The following is a 19,483-nucleotide window of genomic DNA, read 5'->3' on the forward strand; positions in this document are numbered from 1 at the left end:
AATTTCTGAAGCACTATTACTGTGGATACAGATTAACCAAGCCCAGCTTTAATGAGAATTGTGGTGGATCACAGGGATAGTGACAGAAAGGAATGACATATATATATATATATATATATATATATATATATAATTTTTTTTTTTTTAAAGACTTTTTTGTTGTTGTTGTGGACCATTTTTAAAGTCTTTATTGAACTTGTTACATACTGCTTCTGTTTTATGTTTTGGTTTTTTTGGCCGTGAGGCATGTGGGATCTTAGCTCCCTGACCAGGGATGGAACCCACACCCCTCGCGTTGGAAGGCGAAGTCTTAACCACTGGACCGCCAGGGAAGTCTCCAGAAAGGAATGATATTTTTAATATCGTGTTTTGTCTCAAAAAGGTATTTAAGTACAAATAACAATTTTACAGTAATTTGTACAATTAATATAATAATGCATTAATTGTATAATTTAAAAACAAAAAATTAACCAGCACCCTTCAATGGCTGTTACCTGTAAATAAAATTTAAGCTCCTTAGCAAGATATACAAGATCTTTAAATTGGCTCCTTGCAACTGTCCAGCTTCATCTCTTGCCATTATGTGCTTCACTCTTCTTGCCCTAGCAATACTGACTCCTTTACAGTTTTCCAAACATAACATGTTATCTTCACATTTATGTGCTTTTGTACATGCACTCTTCTTTTGCCTAGAAATGTGAACCTCTGTTGTCAGCCTTTCTGATAAATTCCTATTCATTCCTCAACACTGCATCTTCCCAAATGCTCCCAAATTCAAGGGAAAAAAAAAAAAAGCTTAATAAATGTTTATTGAATTGAGCAACTTATTTGTTTAGCTTCCCTACTAAACTCTGAAATCTTCAGGGACCAACCATCCCACGTGGGACTTTTAATGCTAAAACCAGGACAGTCTCGGGCAACACTGGAGAGTTGGTCACCCTACTCCACAAAGACAGGAAATATGTCATAAGCATTCCATATTCCCATCTAGATAATGTTTGTTAAATAGAACTGATCAGAAATATTTAAAACAAAGGGTGCATCAGACAAAGATGGCTATAAACAGCCCACTACCTACAGAACCAAACACTGGCCTTATTTCAATGGTACCAGACTTGCTTTTTATTCCTCAGTATGTAGGGCTATCACCAAAGACTACTGTATCTCAACTGATATCACCAACGCAATTTAGGTAAATAGCCAAAGAGGAAGAAAGCAGATGATAAAAACTTCTGAAGAATTAACACTGTTCTTCAACAAATTCCTGTCTGTCTATACTATTAAAACCCAGGAGTAAGTGCTGGGCAGAAAGGTCAGTCACCAACTACATCTGTGTTTACTCTGAAATTCGATAACTGAGAAAGTCTCAAGAGCAGTTAAAAGAGCAGGTATGTTTCTCCCCACTAAACAAGGGAGAATGTCATTAAGAACCTGATGTGTGTTTGAATTTGCCTAAGACCACAAAAGTATTATTTACTAACTATGGCAAAAGCTCTTTGAATATTCCTATAGGATGTAAGTAATTCTCTAAAATGTCTGCATTTAAAAAAACCTTTATAATCCTACCTCTTTTAGTCCTTACCAACACTGAGTCTGGAGACTCCGCTGATCAGAGTACCCCATCACAAGCTGTTCCTAAGGTATAGGCATCAGATGTACGTAAATGCAAAGAAGTGCATTATTGGGTTTACCTATAACCCCAATTAACTAGCTGAAACTAAGGGTGTCAGAAGAGAGGGAGAAAATGCTTAACCTCATATGGTTACTGTGTTACCTGTTGTTCAGCAAAATGTTAGAACACTTAATATCCCGATGCAGGAAATTCTTTTTGTGACAGTAATCCAGTCCTTCCATTAGCTGTTTCATGAATGACTTGATATGATCCTCAGAAAAGTGCACCAAACCAGATTCCAAGAGTCCCATTAAGTCATGGTCCATATACTCAAATACAAGGTAAAAGGCTCCTACATAGGATGAAGGAAAAAATTAAAAACAAGAGAAAAAGGATGCCGAAATGACAATGCGTCAAATTTTAACATCATTTTGGAGTTGACCATAAGCTTTCTAGAAAAACCACTTAATTTTATACATGAAGAAACCAGAACTCAAGCAGTTGAATAACCTGCCCATTCTAACAATAAATAACAGAACTATTTTTTGAATTAATCTTCTGACTCATAGTCCAGTGCTCTTTGGACTACTTACTTCTCTAAAGGGACAACTGCCCCAATTAGATTGTATAACTAGTCTTTTATGATCTAAATCAGTTGGCAAATTACAGACCCCCTGGGCCAAATCCGGCCTGTCTATTGCTGTAAATAAAGTTTTATTTGTAATATACAACCATGCCCATTTGTTACACATTGTGTAAGACTATTTTGTAGAAATCTTTACCTTAGTTAACAGCACTCACATAATACGCCAGGGGTACATTTAGTACGAATTATTATTATTATTATTTTTAAATTAATTAATTATTTATTTATTTTTATTTATGGCTGTGTTGGGTCTTCGTTTCTGTGCGAGGGCTTTCTCTAGTTGTGGCAAGTGGGGGCCACTCTTCATCGCGGTGCGCGGGCCTCTCACTATTGCGGCCTCTCTTGTTGCGGAGCACAGGCTCCAGACGCGCAGGCTCAGTAATTGTGGCTCACGGGCCTAGTTGCTCCGCGGCATGTGGGATCTTCCCAGACCAGGGCTCGAACCCGTGTCCCCTGCATTGGCAGGCAGGTTCTCAACCACTGCGCCACCAGGGAAGCCCCTAGTACGAATTATTAATGAAATTTATAGCATTTAAGAATTGAAAGAAAAATGAATCATCTAATTCAATTTCCTAAATTTAAAAGTAGATAAAAGGCTAAGCGAATTGTGAAAGATTTGAAATCCACATTATCTTCCCACTTTCAGCAGGGTGCATGATAGAGGCAAATACTGTAACATAAGAAATACTAGACCTAGTTAGACAATGATCCATCCAGCCTAAAATTCTTCTCTCAGTAGCATAAAGGCAAGGATTCTTAGTCTAGGGGATAGGCTTCAAGGACTCTTTGAACTCTCTAAATAGCATACAACATTTTAAACACACGTGTATGCAACATTTTAAATGTATTTTTTTGAAGAGTGAATCCATAAGATATTTTAAAAGGTTCATGACCCCCAAAAAGTTAAGAACCACTGCATTAAAGGAATATCTTAGCTTTAGCTAAGCCCTCGTATGAATTAAGAAAACACTAAAACTGCAAAAGAGGAGTGGATAAAGGACACAAACGGACAACTCAAAAAAACAGAAAATAAGTAAAATTGATAGACATGGAAAAAAACTCAAAATATAAAGAATGCAATCCAAAATAATGATATCATTCATGCTTCACCTATCAGATAAGATGACAATTTTTTAAAAAGATAAACTCAATGCTAGGGAGGATAAAGTGGGATGGGACTCACTGGTGGGACATAAATTATTACTATCTTTCTTAAAAGCAATCTAACATTAAATATGAAAATTCCTTTGACCAAATAATTCTACTTCTAGGAAACTATATTAAGAAATAAATCAAAATACAAATATTTATGCACAAAGATGCTCAATGCAGTGCTATTATAATATTTTTTTAAACTGGCAACTAATTGTTCAACAAAGACTGGTGAAATAAATTTGGATTCATCTATCTTTATGCACAGTCATTAAAACATGTTAATGATACAGGAAATTGCTTATGACAAGTTATAAAACACTAAATACACTTTGATCTTGGTTATGTTAAAATAAATACAATATATATAAAATATAAAGTACTAGAAAAAAATATGCCAACATGCTAATACTACAGTGATCTTCTATGGATGCTGGTATACTGGGAGTGGGAGAGAAGTGATTGCCATTTTCCTTTTCTTACTCGCCTATGTTTTCAATTTTTCCACAATGGGCATGCATCACATCCATTCATTCATTTATTATTTTATGATTAAAAAATTTTTTTTAAATTTTTTGGCTGTCCCACACAGCATGTGAGATCTTAGTTCCCCAACCAGGGATCGAACCCATGCCCCTTGCAGTGGAAGCATGGAGTCTTAACCACTGGACTGCCAGGGAAGTCCCCTATTATTTTATGATTTTTTAAAAAAGAATTTAAACAGTACATGGTAAATTATTTAAACAGTACAGAAGGGCATGGATGAAAAGCAAGCACCTCTCCAGAAGCAACCAATTAACATTTTCTTACGCATCCTCACAGAAACTAGTTATACACTGTATTATTTTTATAATCAGAAAAGGTTAAAAACACACACAGAAATATACCTAGTATACTTAATTCTATTCCAATCTAACTTTCATAAATTTATCTAAGCAGGATTTCCTCTTTTCTTTAAAACTACTTCTACTAAACTCAAGAGGTATTACTCCCCTAGTGCTAATATATGAGGCTCTGTAAAGAAGTCCAACTTAACTTTATCCATTACCCTCCTAATTTTATGTATTTCAATCATATTCTCTGTTAACATCTCAGGCTATATTCACAGATGCCACCTCTTCACAGCTGCCTCTCTCTAAACCTTCAGATTTACTTTAATAAAAGTAGGCTGGATGTCATATATAGACTACTTCAAACATAAGTATGGAAACAACAAACAAGTGTATCCCCCATAGACAAAAGTTACAAATCCAGGAAAACAAACCACTATGTGACCTGAAAACTGTTTTAGAAATACCTGCTTTGGATTCTAAACTGTATGAGTACAAAACTACGTTAAAAAAAAAAGGATGCATATAAATGAAGGATGTAAAAATGAGAATAACTGTCAAATCTGGGTTTTAATTTCCATTATTGTTATTACAATTTGTAAAAAACAAAACCAAAAAAACCCGACTTCAAAACGTTGGTTGGAGGAGAATCTTATATTGTTTATGTGCTGGCCTTATTAGGTGTTAACAGCAGACTCTAATTTTAATGATTAACAATGATTTCTAAAAGTGTAAGAGTACACTAATGACGAACAGACATTTTATAAAATAAGCACTGTTCAGCACAAGAACAATCTGTTAACATCTTAATTCTGATGTGGATTAAAGAAAGAAGCTGGACTTTAGTACAACTTGTTAAAAAATGCAAACAGGCAAACAAGCTAAGAAAGGGAAATAAAATGTACCAATCTCCCATGCAGAAACATGATTCTTTGCTAGTACCTTTGTCCTTCTTGAAATCCAGCGCGTCTTGTTTATCTGTGACAATTTCCTTCATGTTAACAACACTTCGGTGGATTAGCTGACGAAGGATTTTGATCTCACGAATGGCTGTGATTGGGAAGCCCTCTTTCTCATTGTCCAGTCTCACCTTCTTCAGGGCCACTAGCTCTCCTGTTACAACAAATTCAAACTGTTATATTACAACTAGCATTTTTTGGCCATCATCATGAATCAACCAATATATGCTCTTGCTCTGAAACATAGACTTAATGCCTACTTTAATGCTACATGGCAGATACTTTTACACTGTTTAAAAAAAAAAAAAATCCCCATGTTCTCTTTCTTATCTTTGTTTTTTTAAAGATTTTAAAAGTTTAATTCAATATTCTGTTAAGCCTAAAAATTTTGTATTATTAAAATATACCAATAATTCAACTACTTCATTTTATCTTCAAGGACTAACCCCTTACCAAAGAGCAACTGACAAATTTTATTTTCACCTTCTCTTAAATTCCCAGCAAGCTTATCATAAAACATTTACAATGGACAGAAGGAGGAAGGTTTTTAGACAGTAGTAATTATACTATTCTTTTGGAAAATTTTAGTCTATTTCATAACTTTTGGAGACCAAATAAGAACTCAAAGTTTACTTTTGCTAAATCCACTTAAGACATCAGTACTGCTAAATTTTTAACCTTCTGACATCTAAAATTTTGTGGCAATATTTACCTGTGTCTTTGTCCTTGGCTTTATATACTTGGCCATAGGTTCCCTCTCCAATAATCCCAATAATGTCAAACTTGTCCACACAGCGTTTCCCCCAGTCACTTTCTGTTTGTCTTCTTTCTCCATAACGAGGACAACAAATTCTAAAAAAGGCAAAACAAAAATAAAAACAAACAAAAAAGTTATTTTAAAAAATTAAGTGTATTCCTTTTTTTCTTTTTCTTTCTTTCTTTATTTTTTTGGCTCCATCACATGGCTTGAGGGATCCTGATCAGGGATCAAAACTGTGCCCCCTGCAGTGGAAGCATAGAGTCCTAACCACGCCAAGAAATTACCTAAGTGTATTCAAAGAACAAAACAGAATTCTTTTATGATGATTTCTCTGGCTCCTGAGTCTTTTATCAGTTTATTAAAAAAGCAGGAATCAAATGATATGAAATAAATAGTTTAAACAGTCTCTCACAGTGGCTAATCTCTCACAGATTTTTTTTTTTTTGCTTCAGGAAGACATAAGATCAAATAACAATAGATCTGCTACCTTACTGAGTACTGGCTTCCTCAACCATAGAATGGGAAAATAATCCCTATATCATAGGGTTACTATGAAAGTAAAATATAAAACTTTGGCAATAATATGTGCTCAACAAATGGCAACTATTTTTACTACCAAGAGAAGAATGCTAACAATCAGAAGATCAAACTCAGATTCTACTACATTTATGGCATGGCAATTTATGTAGTTCAGGGGAAAAAAAATCCCACATCTATTAATTCTTCATTAATGTGTACATGGTTGACACCCTCTGAATTAAAGGATTTTTTTCTTCTTCAATACGCTAAGTATTATGAATTCAAAAGATACAGTGGGATCAATGTTCATGGTATACTTGGATTTGGGAAATTATTGCTTTTCTAAAAAACACAACATGGTATCTATGAGTGTAGATGAAAGGATTTTATCCATTAAAATAAAATAAGATCTACATTAGGCCCAATCCTCTATAAGCCTACTGGTGTAGGTTGTGGTCCAAAGGTAAGGGAGAAAGCTGTAATTAAGGATGGGTCCCTCCAAAAACTCACTTTGGTCTCTTTTTGTATGGTTGCTGAGGTGGTGTGATTGCCTTTGGTTCTGGAGAGTCTGGGGGAGATGGATCCCCACCAGGGAGCTCTGGAGGGAGAGGGAGGTCTGTGAGTAGATGACGTGGCCTTTGTTCCTTCTCTTTCTTTACAGGTTTTGAAGGTAGAGTTTCTTTCGGACTAAACAACAGAGAGGAAAAAATGAAAAAGATCACAATTACTTAAAGGATGTGCAAATAAAACTTTTCAAAGATTATAATGTCTGGCTGTTAAAAGATTACAAAGATTTTACTTTTAAGGGAAAAAAACCCCAGTAATATAACATAAAGAAATGGAGTTTATCACAGTTAAAGAGACTTGGGTTTTGCAAAAAGAAATCTATAGTATATTAAAAAAACCAATACAAAATTTGGCATATTATTTGTAGAAACTTTAATAAACTTCTTTAATGTCCTTCCTAAGATTCTCCTTGGATTTTTATTGAGATGAAATAAAATGCAGGAAGTTATAATCTTAAATTTGCAAAGCACCACTGCAACTCACGAAGTCACCAAACCTGCTCCATATTTTAACCAGCAAAGATTTAAATGACTGAAAGCCCAGCAATGTAATATTGGGTTGGCCAAAAAGTTTGTTCAAGTTTTTCCATGTTACAGAAAAACCTGAACGAACTTTTGGGCCAAGCCAATACTATTATGTTACTAAAGATGTGGAGAGAAACTTGGAAAAAGCAAATAGTATTTTATAGTGTTTTGTAAGAAATACAGCTAAGCTGGAAATCAAAATAAGTGAAAAATATACTTATTTATTCTACTGGCTGGGAAGCAAAAGGCAACCATATCCGACCATCCAAAATGGATAAATAACCTTCAAACTAAAAATCTAAGGAGAAAGAGTCCAAGAGACTATTTCAGAATCATTAAAACACTGGTAGCAGAAGGTCTCTCATGATAATCAACAAATTTTAATAGTCAGTGGGGGAAACAGAAGGGATGGCTTTCCTGGAATAGATTAGAAAATTCAGTTTTCAGATCCAATTTTTAACCACCTCTATTTATGAGTAAAGGAAGGATTTTGTGCCATGCATGTCCTCAGAAAAGATAGTGCAGCATACTAATTCATGCCTACAAATAAAACCATGCTAGATAGTCTTCTGTATTCCATCACAGTATCAGAAGATTAAAAAGGATCTAAGAATCCTAACCACAGTACGAACCTCCTCTACGTTTTCAACAAGTGGTTATTTTTAAAAAAATTCTTTCATGAATACATCCACAGAACCATAAAGAACAGATCTACCCCTTGCAATGTATCTTTTTTTTTTTTTTTTTTGGGCTGTGTTGTCTTTGTTGCTGGGCGCGGGCTTTTCTCTAGTTGCGGCGAGCAGGGGCTACTGTTCTTTGCGGTGCACGGGCTTCTCATTGGGTGGCTACTCTCACTGCAGAGCATGGGCTCTAGGCGCGTGGGCTTCAGTAGTTGTGGCACTCGGGCTCAGTAGTTGTGGCTCATGGGCTCTAGAGCGCAGGCTCAGTAGTTGTGGCACACGGGCTTAGCTGCTCCGCGGCATGTGGGATCTTCCCGGGGCAGGGCTCGAACCCGTGTCCCCTGCATTGGTAGGTGGATTCTTAACCACTGCGCCACCAAGGAAGCCCTGCAATGTATCTTTTTAAAGCATACTGCTGCCCTCTGTGTGTGAAACACAATCTCAAAAGCTACTACTTCCTACCAATTTTCATCATTTTAATCTCTTATAAATCAGACAGAACAATAGAATCTAGTTTGTACCGTATCAACCAGAACTGGGGTAGTCAATGGAGAGCAAAACAATCACCTGAAACTTTCTGTTAAATTACTGATAGAGATGAACACACAACATTATTATAATTTGCACTAAGATTTTTCTACCCTGGGAACAAAGCCTGTTACCAGAAAACTCTTGAGTCAGGATGCCATATAGATTTTTAAAATTTCCCCAATTTTTAAGACATTTGGGAAAGAAAATTCCTAATTTTTCAACTAATGTCAAAATATTTTTTATAAATTTCAATTCCTCATGACTCAGAAATGGATTCCATCTTGGTTCTGTGTCACTAGAATCAAATTATCTGAATTCTTTCACCATCATTTAAGTTCAGTCTATATTTTATATTTACACTTGTTTTCTCCAAAATTTACTTTATGGGTTCAAATATTGTTTGCTACTGTGAAATGTACATTGCTTCTGAAAAATTATATTTTTAGTATGTTTATGTCAAGAAAGAATGAGTGTTTGATGGGATACGTACTACCAGTTCAGGGCACACAAGTTAATAGAGGTCAAATTCTGTTTCAACAAATTCCAAATGTACCAAAAACCTTGGAATAATGATGACCCATAAAATTGCAATGCTTAACAACATTATGCTCTTTAGCCTTTAGTGTAGGGCACTCACTAAAATAAAGCTCTATATAGTTCTGAGGGCATACAGTAGATGCAGAGAGCCTAACATATTGGAGCAGATACTGAACATCTAAGTCATTACTTGAAGATTCAGTACCAGGAAGTGCTGATCTACCCTATCAATATCAGTATTTCCTGGTTCTCCATTTATACCTGCAGATGGGTTCACATGTAGTGACAAGGTTGCATAATGCTTGTGTATAATTTAAAAAAAAAAAAAAAAAGTTGCCAAGCTCCAAGATGCTGAAATTTTAGAATCCGGATAGTCTCTTGGAATTTACGATGCTGGATTTAATCTGTAGGTACAATGTTAACACCTCTAATAAGTTTTTATTGTTAATAAAGAAAAAATATGAATTTACATATGAACTATGCGAAAAGAAATTAATTCTTTTTTTTTTGGCCGTACCACGTGGCTTCAGGGCTCTTAGTTCCCCGACCAGGGATAGAACCCGAGCCCCCTGCAGTGGAAGCACGGAGTCCTAACCACTGGACCATCAGGGAATTCCTGAAAATTAATTCTTATTAATTAATTTTCAAAACATAAAATAAACTACTTTAAATAGATCATTTATCTCCTTCCCCTTAAAGCAGGTTGTTTAAAAAGTGATTTATTTTTATAAATTTCTATTAAAAATTTGAGTGAATACATTAAAAACATTGTATTAGCATTCTAGTAAAAAGCAAGCATTCTATTAGAAAAATCCTAAAATCGAATCTGAATGTTTACCCAGGTCTACTCTACACGAGCTCAGTACTTTAAAAATACAGCCTTTAAGAATAATGTAGACTCTACTCAAGTCTGATAAAACTCCAAATGAACCAGGCTATCAAAAAAATAAAGAAAACAATATTTAAAAAACCCTATGTGGTTAACTGAAAATTTTTTAAAAAGCAGCAGATCCCCATGAATAGCTATGTTCATGAAGAATGTACTATATCAAGGTGGATGTTTGGCAGCCTTTGCTTCTTGAAACCAAGAATTGTAGACCATGAATCAGAAAGGTTTTTGCAATACCATTAATTAAATTCACTCCTGCATTTGATACCTGAGTTAATACACTCCTGCCCAATTGAAAGAAAAGTTTCATTATTTTCCCAAAAGGACAAATCCTCTAATACAAGCTTTATGTCATCCAGGTGGCAAATAATTTCTTAACTACATGCCCGATGTCATTTCACACAAGCCCTGACCCTGGCTCCTTCAGCAGTTTTACTTATTCAAATAATCAATATTTAATGGCTGCATTCTGTGTTCTATGTTTAAAGCACTGTAAGCAATGAAAAAGATGTTAAGTCACATTCTCAACATTTAAGCTCCTGAAGCCTCACATGAGAGAAAGTAGAGAGGAATATGAATCCCATGTGCAACTTTCAGATTCCTTCCTAAAAAGTTTTCTTACATAAAATTATTTTTCGGGACTTCCCTGGTGGTCCAGTGGTTAGGACTCCGCGCTTCCAATGCAAGGGGGGCAGGTTCAATCCCTGCTCAGGGAACTAGGGTCCTGCATGCTGTGCAGTGTGGCCAAAAATTTTTTTTTAAATAAATAAATATTTTTCATGTGAAAGATAGGTGCAGCTGGTACATGGATAGGGTGGCACCAAATAAGTAAATAAAGACAAGAACAGAAAAACCATCTTGAATTTACAGTTTTATAGTAAAAAAATAAAACTGATAGTGGAAGAAATCTTCACTTCCATTTTTCTACCTTTAATAAGGACTATAAAATAAAATAGTTACACTTTTGGAATCAGAATAAATATATAACAAAAATAATTTTTCTCACTTCATTCTCTCTCTTACACATTTTTAAAGATAGCTACACATACTCAAATAAGCACTGAATGGTCTTACCTTACCCCTCATCCGCAATCTGAAAGATAAAAATTCCTATGTGCTTTCTATCAAAATTGTTCCACCTCTGGAAACCTGCACTCTATGCTGACGCATGGTAGGTACGTGCAACAGCTATTTGGTTAGCCAAGTAAACATTTCAAAAGGAAGATTCTTAGCCACACTGATATTGTCCTAGCCACTACGTAAACTAATATTTAAACAAGGTTCCTGTGGATAGATAGTGGCCTAGGTTCCCTTTGGATGATACTCAACTGACTATCTTCCAACAAAAACTGTAAAAATATATAGCTTTTATCTATGAGAAGTATAATGTGTACCTCAAACAAATTTTCTACATAAATTTCAGGTTCTGTTCTCCTTTGCAGTTCTCAGGATGTGGCAGAATTCATAAATACCTATTAATATTAGAAAGAGCATGTGGAATTTTTCTTTAAAATCAGATTTACAGCTATGTATAGTAATGGAGCCATTCTTTTAAATAATCTCTTTCCCCCTCATTTATTGCACTTGCACCTTCTTAAAAAAGCGCAGAGTGTAATCTGAAAAAATATAGACCTAAAGGGCTGAAATGTATCACTGTTCAAACTACTGATGTCACCTGGAAAGTAAGGGAAGCTTGGGAATTGGTCTGGGATGCAAGACCGTTAATACTTATTTTTGTGCTTACAATGGAAGTTTGTTGCAATAAGTGAAACTCATATCCTCCAGAACAAGAGGGCAGAATCTCCATAGAAAAAAGAATAACACAAAGATTGCCATGGCATATGTCACTGCTAAATCATGTTTGTTTGGTGGTACTTGCCTGGCTAGGCCTGTCAAGAAATTAAACAAATATATTTCCTAATGCCTTCCATGAAATCAGATTCATGCTTCAAATCATTTCAGTTTTCAACACTCAGAGGACTCATTAAAATTAGAGCTCTTCCCATCACCCCACTGTGAATTTATATTCTAATTAGCAAAGATTCTACATATTGTTCTTTTCTTCTTACAGGATAATTAATTTTTTTAAAGCATCAGGAGGAAAAAAAAAAAGTAGCTATAAAAGACATTTTTGGGACCACTGAGGATATTATTATTATTGATATGCTACTGATATTATTTAATAAATGAATAAGTTTTTTAGGGTGATAAAGGTATTGTGATTATATAGGAAAATGTTCTTGTTAGGAGAGACATGCTAAAGTATTCAGAAGTGTCATGATATCTACAGTTAAAACAAATGTGGCAAAAAATTAACAACTGGTGAATCGAGGTGAAGAGTAGACAGGTGTTAATTATATTCTTTTAACTTTTCTGCAGCTATTTAATATTAAAATTTTCAACATAAAAATTTAAGGAGAAAAACACATTTTTTAAAATTTGAATCAAAATTATCAATAAATACACTTATGAGAAAAAGGGTACGAGACCTCAAACTGTAATTCTCTTTTCCTAATAAATGTCGTGCATAAGGACTTTTCCACTGAAAACCAAACATCAAAGGCATTTCCTATTCATGAAAGCATTCTAAACAGCCATGCATTAGAGCAATTTTGACAAAGCTTGAGAACAAAAAATACATTACACTTCGAACAAGAGGGTTAAAATTTCCCAGTTAACCACAGGACTTACCTATCCATGTCATCATCTCCCAGTAATAAGGGTGGGAAGGGCAGAGGAGGCAACGTTGAAGTTTTTAGGTGTGGAATAGCAGCTGTTACAGATACTTGAGTCTTCACAGAAACCTGTACAGGGGGCTGAGAATTTGCCTGAGAGGACAGAGTTGATGTCCTTGGGTGAATAGAAGGGGGCAAAGTTGAAGTACTAGAAGAAAGAACCTGACTAAATGCTGGTTGGGGAGGAGGCAGAGGTGGTTGCTGTGGAAGAGCTGGTAGTGGAGGCAAAGGTGGCAAGGGGGGTGTCTGAGGTGGAGGGGTAGTAGTTGGTAAAGGAGGTGGAGAAGTAACTGTGGGAAGAGGTGGAAGGGTCTCCTTTTCAGATGTCTCTGTCTCTTTTGGAGTAGCAATCTCCTCTTTCAGTGCTACAGGTTTAGAGTCTCTTGTTCCCTGTCCTTTCGAATCTTTAAGAACAGGATGCTTCTCAGAGTTCTCATCCAATTTTATTTTCCCTGTATCTAAAGAATTTTTCACCTCTGTGTTTAGATGTGTTACATTCACCAGTTCAGTATCTGGGGCAGATTTTTCCAATTTTACACCTCTGGGTAACTTTTTAGACTCCAAGCCTGAATCCTTAGCCTCTACTGAACTGTTCTCTTTTCTAGGCAAAAATATAGGTGAACCCTTGGATTCCTTTCCATCCATTTTTGCTGCAGCAGCAGCTGCTCTTTCTTTCTTTTTCCTACTGAGTTCAGCTCCCAAGCTGGAGTTCAGTGGAAGCCTGACAGGTGAGATACTGGAATGTCGACTGCGTGACCCGGATCTCTTCTTTTTACTATGAGAAGTTGAGTGTCTTGAATATGCGGGACTTCTACTTCTAGACTTCATGGATTTTCTACTGGAAAAAGAAAACAGCAGTTTAAAATAGATAGACTACAGCAATATGGAATAGATCAGTTAAACAAACTATGAAGAACTGTAACTTAAAAAACCCACTTTGAGTATTTAGCAATCTTAAAAATAGATTAGGTACCATCTAATAATAATAATGTATCAATATTGGTTCATTAATTGTAACAAATGTAAGATGTTAACAATGGGGAAACTGAGTTTGAGGACATAAAATAATTCTTTGTACTATCATTACAATTTTTCTGTAAATTTAAAACTGTTCTTTACTTAAAAAAATAGATTAGATGGGCTTCCCTGGTGGCGCAGTGGTTGAGAATCTGCCTGCCAATGCAGGGGACACGGGTTCGAGCCCTGGTCTGGGAAGATCCCACATGCCGTGGAGCAACTAAGCCCGTGTGCCACAACTACTGAGCCTGCGCGTCTGGAGCCTGTGCTCCGCAACAAGAGAGGCCGCGATAGTGAGAGGCCCGCACACCGCGATGAAGAGTGGCCCCTGCTTGCCGCAACTAGAGAAAGCCCTCACACAGAAACGAAGACCCAACACAGCCAAAAATAAATAAATTAATTAATTAATTAAAAAGTGAAATTCTTTTTAAAAAAAAAAGGCTAAGTCATCTAAGCAAATAAATTAAAAAAAAATAGATTAGAAGGAAATAAATCCTGCATGGCAACATATTTCAATCACATAATCTAAAAATTATCCACTACTTATTCAACTGAAGGAAGATGGATGGATACTTTTTTCCCATGTTAGAAAATACCCATAGTCACAATGATTACTTTTAGCATTTTGGTTTAAATATGTGATAAAATGAAAACATGATTTTAAAAAGTCATACTTTATGCTAAACGTGGGTTATATCAATTAGGAAGTTAAAAGTAACTAGCACACTTCACCAAAACCTAAATTTTTAAAACTAGACAGCTATTTTACTGAGAAATCCCAGGAAAAGATTCTGTTCCTTGTATCCTCAGTTTATAATTAAGTTGCGCCTATACTAAACAAACCCCCAATATACAAGAGTTAGGATTTACAAAAACTAGATAAACCGGAGAAACTGTCTTACCAAAATCATTTATTAGAAATTCTTAAAACTATGATGGCTTCTAGTACTTTCAAATATAAAATGATTTCCAATAAACTTTTTAGGAATTCATAAAGCAAGGTATTATTGCATGTTCAACTTATCTTCTCCATTATTAAGGAAGGATTGGGAAGTAAAATCTTGGAATCTATAAGGCAGATTATTCTAAATTAAAACCCAAACCCTCATTAATTCTTTTTTGCTTTTTAATAAAGCCTAATGTGCTCAGGGCTCAGTGTGAGGAGGAAAAAAAATTAGCACAAAAAATGTGACTGGACAAAAGATAATTTGCCCAGTAGTGTAAAACAAATTGTTCCCATTCCAGATCTTCAATATCTCCCTTTATCGTTGATCATTGGTAAGATTGATGTGATTCAAAATGTTTCAAAACAAATAGCATATACATGGTAGGTGAAAACAACTCACATGATGTTAGTCATGATTTTCTTATACCTATAATGCTTTTTGGAAACTTTCTTCCAAGTTTATTAAAATGTAAAGTTATCATTGGATTCAAAGTGCTCAAAACAACAATAACAACAACGTATATATGAACACGAGGATATAAAATATTGAAAGTAGTTAAGTGAATTTACCAAATATCCACTTACCCTTCAGAAGACTAATACTTCTCTTGTAAATAAGTGGCTAAAACAAGAGGTTTTCTCTGATTGAATTATAGGCTGGTCTAAAACTAACATTATCTCAGGAAAACACTAAGTAATGTCAGAGACCGTGCTCTACAAACCACTGTTTCTTTAATCTTTCAGCATGACTAAATCTTCCTAAGGAACTCTGCTACAAACCCTCAACTTCTGAACAGAAGCCTACTGTTAATAGGACGTTTGGATGGCCATAACTTATATAAACGTTACATTTGAGGTCCAGGTCCACTCTTCATGGAAAAAAGGGGGTAAAAGGGAACAACAAATAGGTAAATGCAGGCAACAAAAAAAATTGTCTTCAGAAACAAATGTATTTTTTCCCTGAATTAAGTTAGGTTCCACCATTTGAAATGAAATTTCTACTATTAATCACTACTAATTTGGTGGATGCAAAGACCTTGCGTTTCTGCCAAAGCATTTTCAGTCTTTAAAAATGAAATCTTTTGTTTAATTTTGACTGTCTCTCTCAAGGAAAAAAAAAAAGAGAATACCATAAAAGGGATCTGTATGTTCCTCCACTCTGACTCTACGAAATTGAATGAGGAAAAATACGTACATAACGCACACACACAAACACATAATGCTCTTTTCAAGCCAACTAAAAATGTGCATGTGATTCCAGGATTATTATGTAGTGTTTATATTTGTGTCCTATAATACTGTGTCTCCAATTCTTTCTTGATTTATTTTTACCAACACTGCACTAGTTCCAACTAAGTGAGTCGAGGAAGAGAGAACTTGAGATTTGAATCCAAAAGGAATAATTGCAAAGTAGCAGTTTTTACTGAAACTTGTTTTAGTGTTTTAGCCTCAATGTAATTCTGTATTCCCAAACCCCATAACAATCAAAAATTCTCAGAATAGCCTTAATGAAACTACTCCCTCAAGAAAACAAATATTCTGAGAATATTTCTTAGGCATCCTTAAAAAATTAAGCAATTTTACAAACGGTACACTTAAGACATCCATTTCACTGTATATAAATTTACCCCTCATCCCTCCAAAAAAAAAAAAAACAAGTGAACTCTAACTAATGGTGTACATGCTAAAGTGTTTACAGTGAAGTATACGGATGTCTGCAACTTACTTTGAGATGAATCAAAACAAATGAAGGTGGAGAGATGGATAGAGATGATAAAATGTATAGCAAATATTAATTGCAGAATCTAGGTGGTACATACTTGAGTCCTCACTACAATTCTTTCAACTTTTCTGTGTTTGAAAAATTGTAATAAAATGGAGGGGAAAAGCCTAAGGAACTTCAGACTCTGACAGCTAAGAACTCCTGTAGCTTGATAAATTCAAACTAGTTTATGAATAATTATAACTTTAAGTCAGCAAAAATTACTCACATTGACCATATAAAAGACATGCATGGATCTTTTCGAATTTGCATAATTTCTCTACTAGTGTTCAACAACATTCTCCTCATTCTTTGATAGAATTTACTGACTGGCTCCAAGTACCAGGCACTGTACCTGGCTATGCACTCATATTTACTAATTAATCCTCACAACAACTCTAGAAGTAGGTAGTTATTATTCTCATTTCACACACAGAGAAATTAAATTATATGCCAAAGGTCACAAAGCAAGCTTAGGATTCCACCCAGGTATAACTCCAAAGCCCAAGTTCTGCTTTTGAGGAAAATGTTAAGTCTACAAAGAGGGAGGTACATCTCATCACCTAGGAACAAGAACAGTTTTCTGTAGACAATTCACTTCAACAATTAAATTTCAAACTAACATGACTTTCTCACCAAAAATATCACAGTGAAGGTACTATTACCAATTTTTAAGAGAAAGATTTTGAAATTCACCTGTGGTCACAAATAAGTCAATGGTGATGCTGTAAATAAAATCAAATTATCCTTGGAACCAATTTCTGCTAGGTTATACCATAAAAGGGAAAAAGAACTAATTGGCTGAATTTCCACTAGAAACATCACATAAAAGACAGGCGTCTCCTCTAAGTTATCAAAAAATTGTCAATTAGGAAATAAACTTACAGGTTTGGAGACTCAGTGGACAGCACAAATGGTAGGTGACTTAGGCAAATAGCCCCGAGATAATACAAATGAAAATTTTTAATTTCTTACATCTCCAATCAGGTCCAATGAAGCCTAAGGCACTAATACCAAAGTGATTTTTAAAAAGTTAAGACAAAGTAACCGAAATAGCTGGATAAACTCTGGGCACCAGTATCAATCCTATGCAGTCAGTAAGCAGAAGCCTATGATTTTTCTCACATGGGAGCTTACAACTGAAGATCCCACCACTGGAAGTACCTACCTTTAGCAGCTGTAGGCATGTGAATTCTGCACTTCTCCAATTCTGGGTTAAGAGGAGACCAGACTCACCTACATGATGACTAGCCAATAGCAAAGTGTTCTAGTCAATGATGAACACTGGGGGCTTCAACAAAATGTTAACATGTCTAATCGCCAGTTCCTCATAAGCCACCGTAAGAAAGAACGGACTGTTAGACAAATAGCTCACCTGGGGAGCGGACTCCGGCTCAGAGAGCGCTTGCTCAGGAAAGGGCTGCTGGACCGCCTTCGGCCGTAGGGACTGGGTGATCTCCCACTGTAAGAGCCACTCCTTTCATAGCTGGAAGAACGTCGCCGGCTATAGGGACTCACAGACCTCTGTCGTCTATTGTAGGGACTGGGTGACCGTGCGCTGGACTGGTAGGCCGAAGGTTCCTTGTAAGGTGGGCTGATTGACTGCCTTCTTGAGGTACTTCCCGGACTCTTCTTGTAGGAGTCATAATTGCTAGAGGTGTGAGATCTCGGGGGACTAAGGTCATAATCTTGGCCGTAAGAAGCCCCTGAGGGGCTATCATCTTGCTTGGGGCTGTCCGACCACTTCCGGTGGGGGCTCCTGGACCTCCGTTTGGGGCTGTCCACGGTTTTGTAACTTTTGGGTGTTTCCCTTTTCCGATGACTTTTACTCCGGTCTTTGTGCCCGGACTTCAACTCACGTTCTTTCCGGGTCTTCTCCTTATGGAGTTTGGATGACCTGGATTCCTTGTTGCTGCTGCTTTTGGAGATCTGCGTCTTCCCATGGTCATCATTCTCCTCATTTGAACGCTTTGAACTTCCTGATATCCGGTCCTTCATCGATCCCGACTTGCTGGAGGCTTCCAGGTTTTTTTCTTTCTCTGACTGTTTAGTTTTTAGTAAGTCCCGGGAACGTCTGTGCTGGTGGTGACGGTGTTTGTGCAGGCGGTCACTCCGATCAGTCCCGCGACGTTCATCATTCTCCCTCCGGTCCAGTTTGAAGGCCATGTCGTCAGAGAAGGTATCGGAATCAGAGCTAATGTCATCATACTCCACCAAAGGTTTGATAATTGTACCCAAAGGTGCTGCTTCGGGGGTCACCAACCCCATGTCTTTGGAGTGCTTGGACCTATGCCGCTTGTGCTTCGACACCAAGCGGTGACGCTCTCTGCTGTTGGAGCTGCCACCTCCCGATGACGGCTGCAAAGTTCCAGAAGCTCCTCCACTCCCGTCCTTCTTGCCCCCATGTCTCTCTGGATTGGGCATTCCCTTTCCCCTGGCCTCAAAAAGGGGAAAAAGTTCCCCAGCACTCCAAAAAGTAACCCCCACCCTCCCCCCCAGCCCCAGCCCCACGCCTACCAAAGCGCCCCTACAAGGGGGTGGGGAGGGAAGGGACGGTAGCCCAGGCTCCTCCTCCCTCCCGACTCCTCAGCACCCTCCTACATGAGGTGGGGGGGTGAAGGAGCCAGGGAAGAAATGAGAGTTCCTCAGCAGTGGAGTTGCGAGACAACGAGTAGCCGCTCGAGTCTGTTTCCCCTCCTCCCCACGCCGAGCCAATCCTCAGGCCCAGGCGCCGGGGAGGTCGAGGAAGTAGGAAGCCGACGGCCCGGGGCTGTGGGGCCGACTCCTGCTCTGGGGCCCTGTGAGGACTGCGCGCGC

General features: G+C 36.9%; 1 protein-coding gene across 12 annotated transcripts in view; it reads right to left on the minus strand.

Moving 5' to 3' along the window:
• CDK12 (cyclin dependent kinase 12) overlaps positions 1-19,121 on the minus strand; it is a 60,721-nt gene extending 41,600 nt beyond the window's left edge. For 11 of the 12 annotated variants that reach the window (XM_061176839.1, XM_061176838.1, XM_061176836.1 and 8 more), the window contains exons 1-6: positions 18,042-19,121; positions 12,898-13,779; positions 6,989-7,165; positions 5,912-6,051; positions 5,183-5,353; positions 1,775-1,964 (exon numbers count right to left, since the gene is read on the minus strand). In XM_061176839.1, the coding sequence (XP_061032822.1) occupies positions 1,775-1,964; positions 5,183-5,353; positions 5,912-6,051; positions 6,989-7,165; positions 12,898-13,779; positions 18,042-19,090 (2,609 nt within the window). In that variant the 5' untranslated portion in view covers positions 19,091-19,121. The remainder of the gene's footprint in view (positions 1-1,774; positions 1,965-5,182; positions 5,354-5,911; positions 6,052-6,988; positions 7,166-12,897; positions 13,780-18,041) is intronic. The other variant, XM_061176830.1, reaches the window with a different exon arrangement.
• Positions 19,122-19,483: the final 362 nt, after the last annotated feature.

This window comes from Eubalaena glacialis, chromosome 19 (assembly GCF_028564815.1).
Source record: "Eubalaena glacialis isolate mEubGla1 chromosome 19, mEubGla1.1.hap2.+ XY, whole genome shotgun sequence".
Lineage (NCBI taxonomy): Eukaryota > Metazoa > Chordata > Mammalia > Artiodactyla > Balaenidae > Eubalaena > Eubalaena glacialis.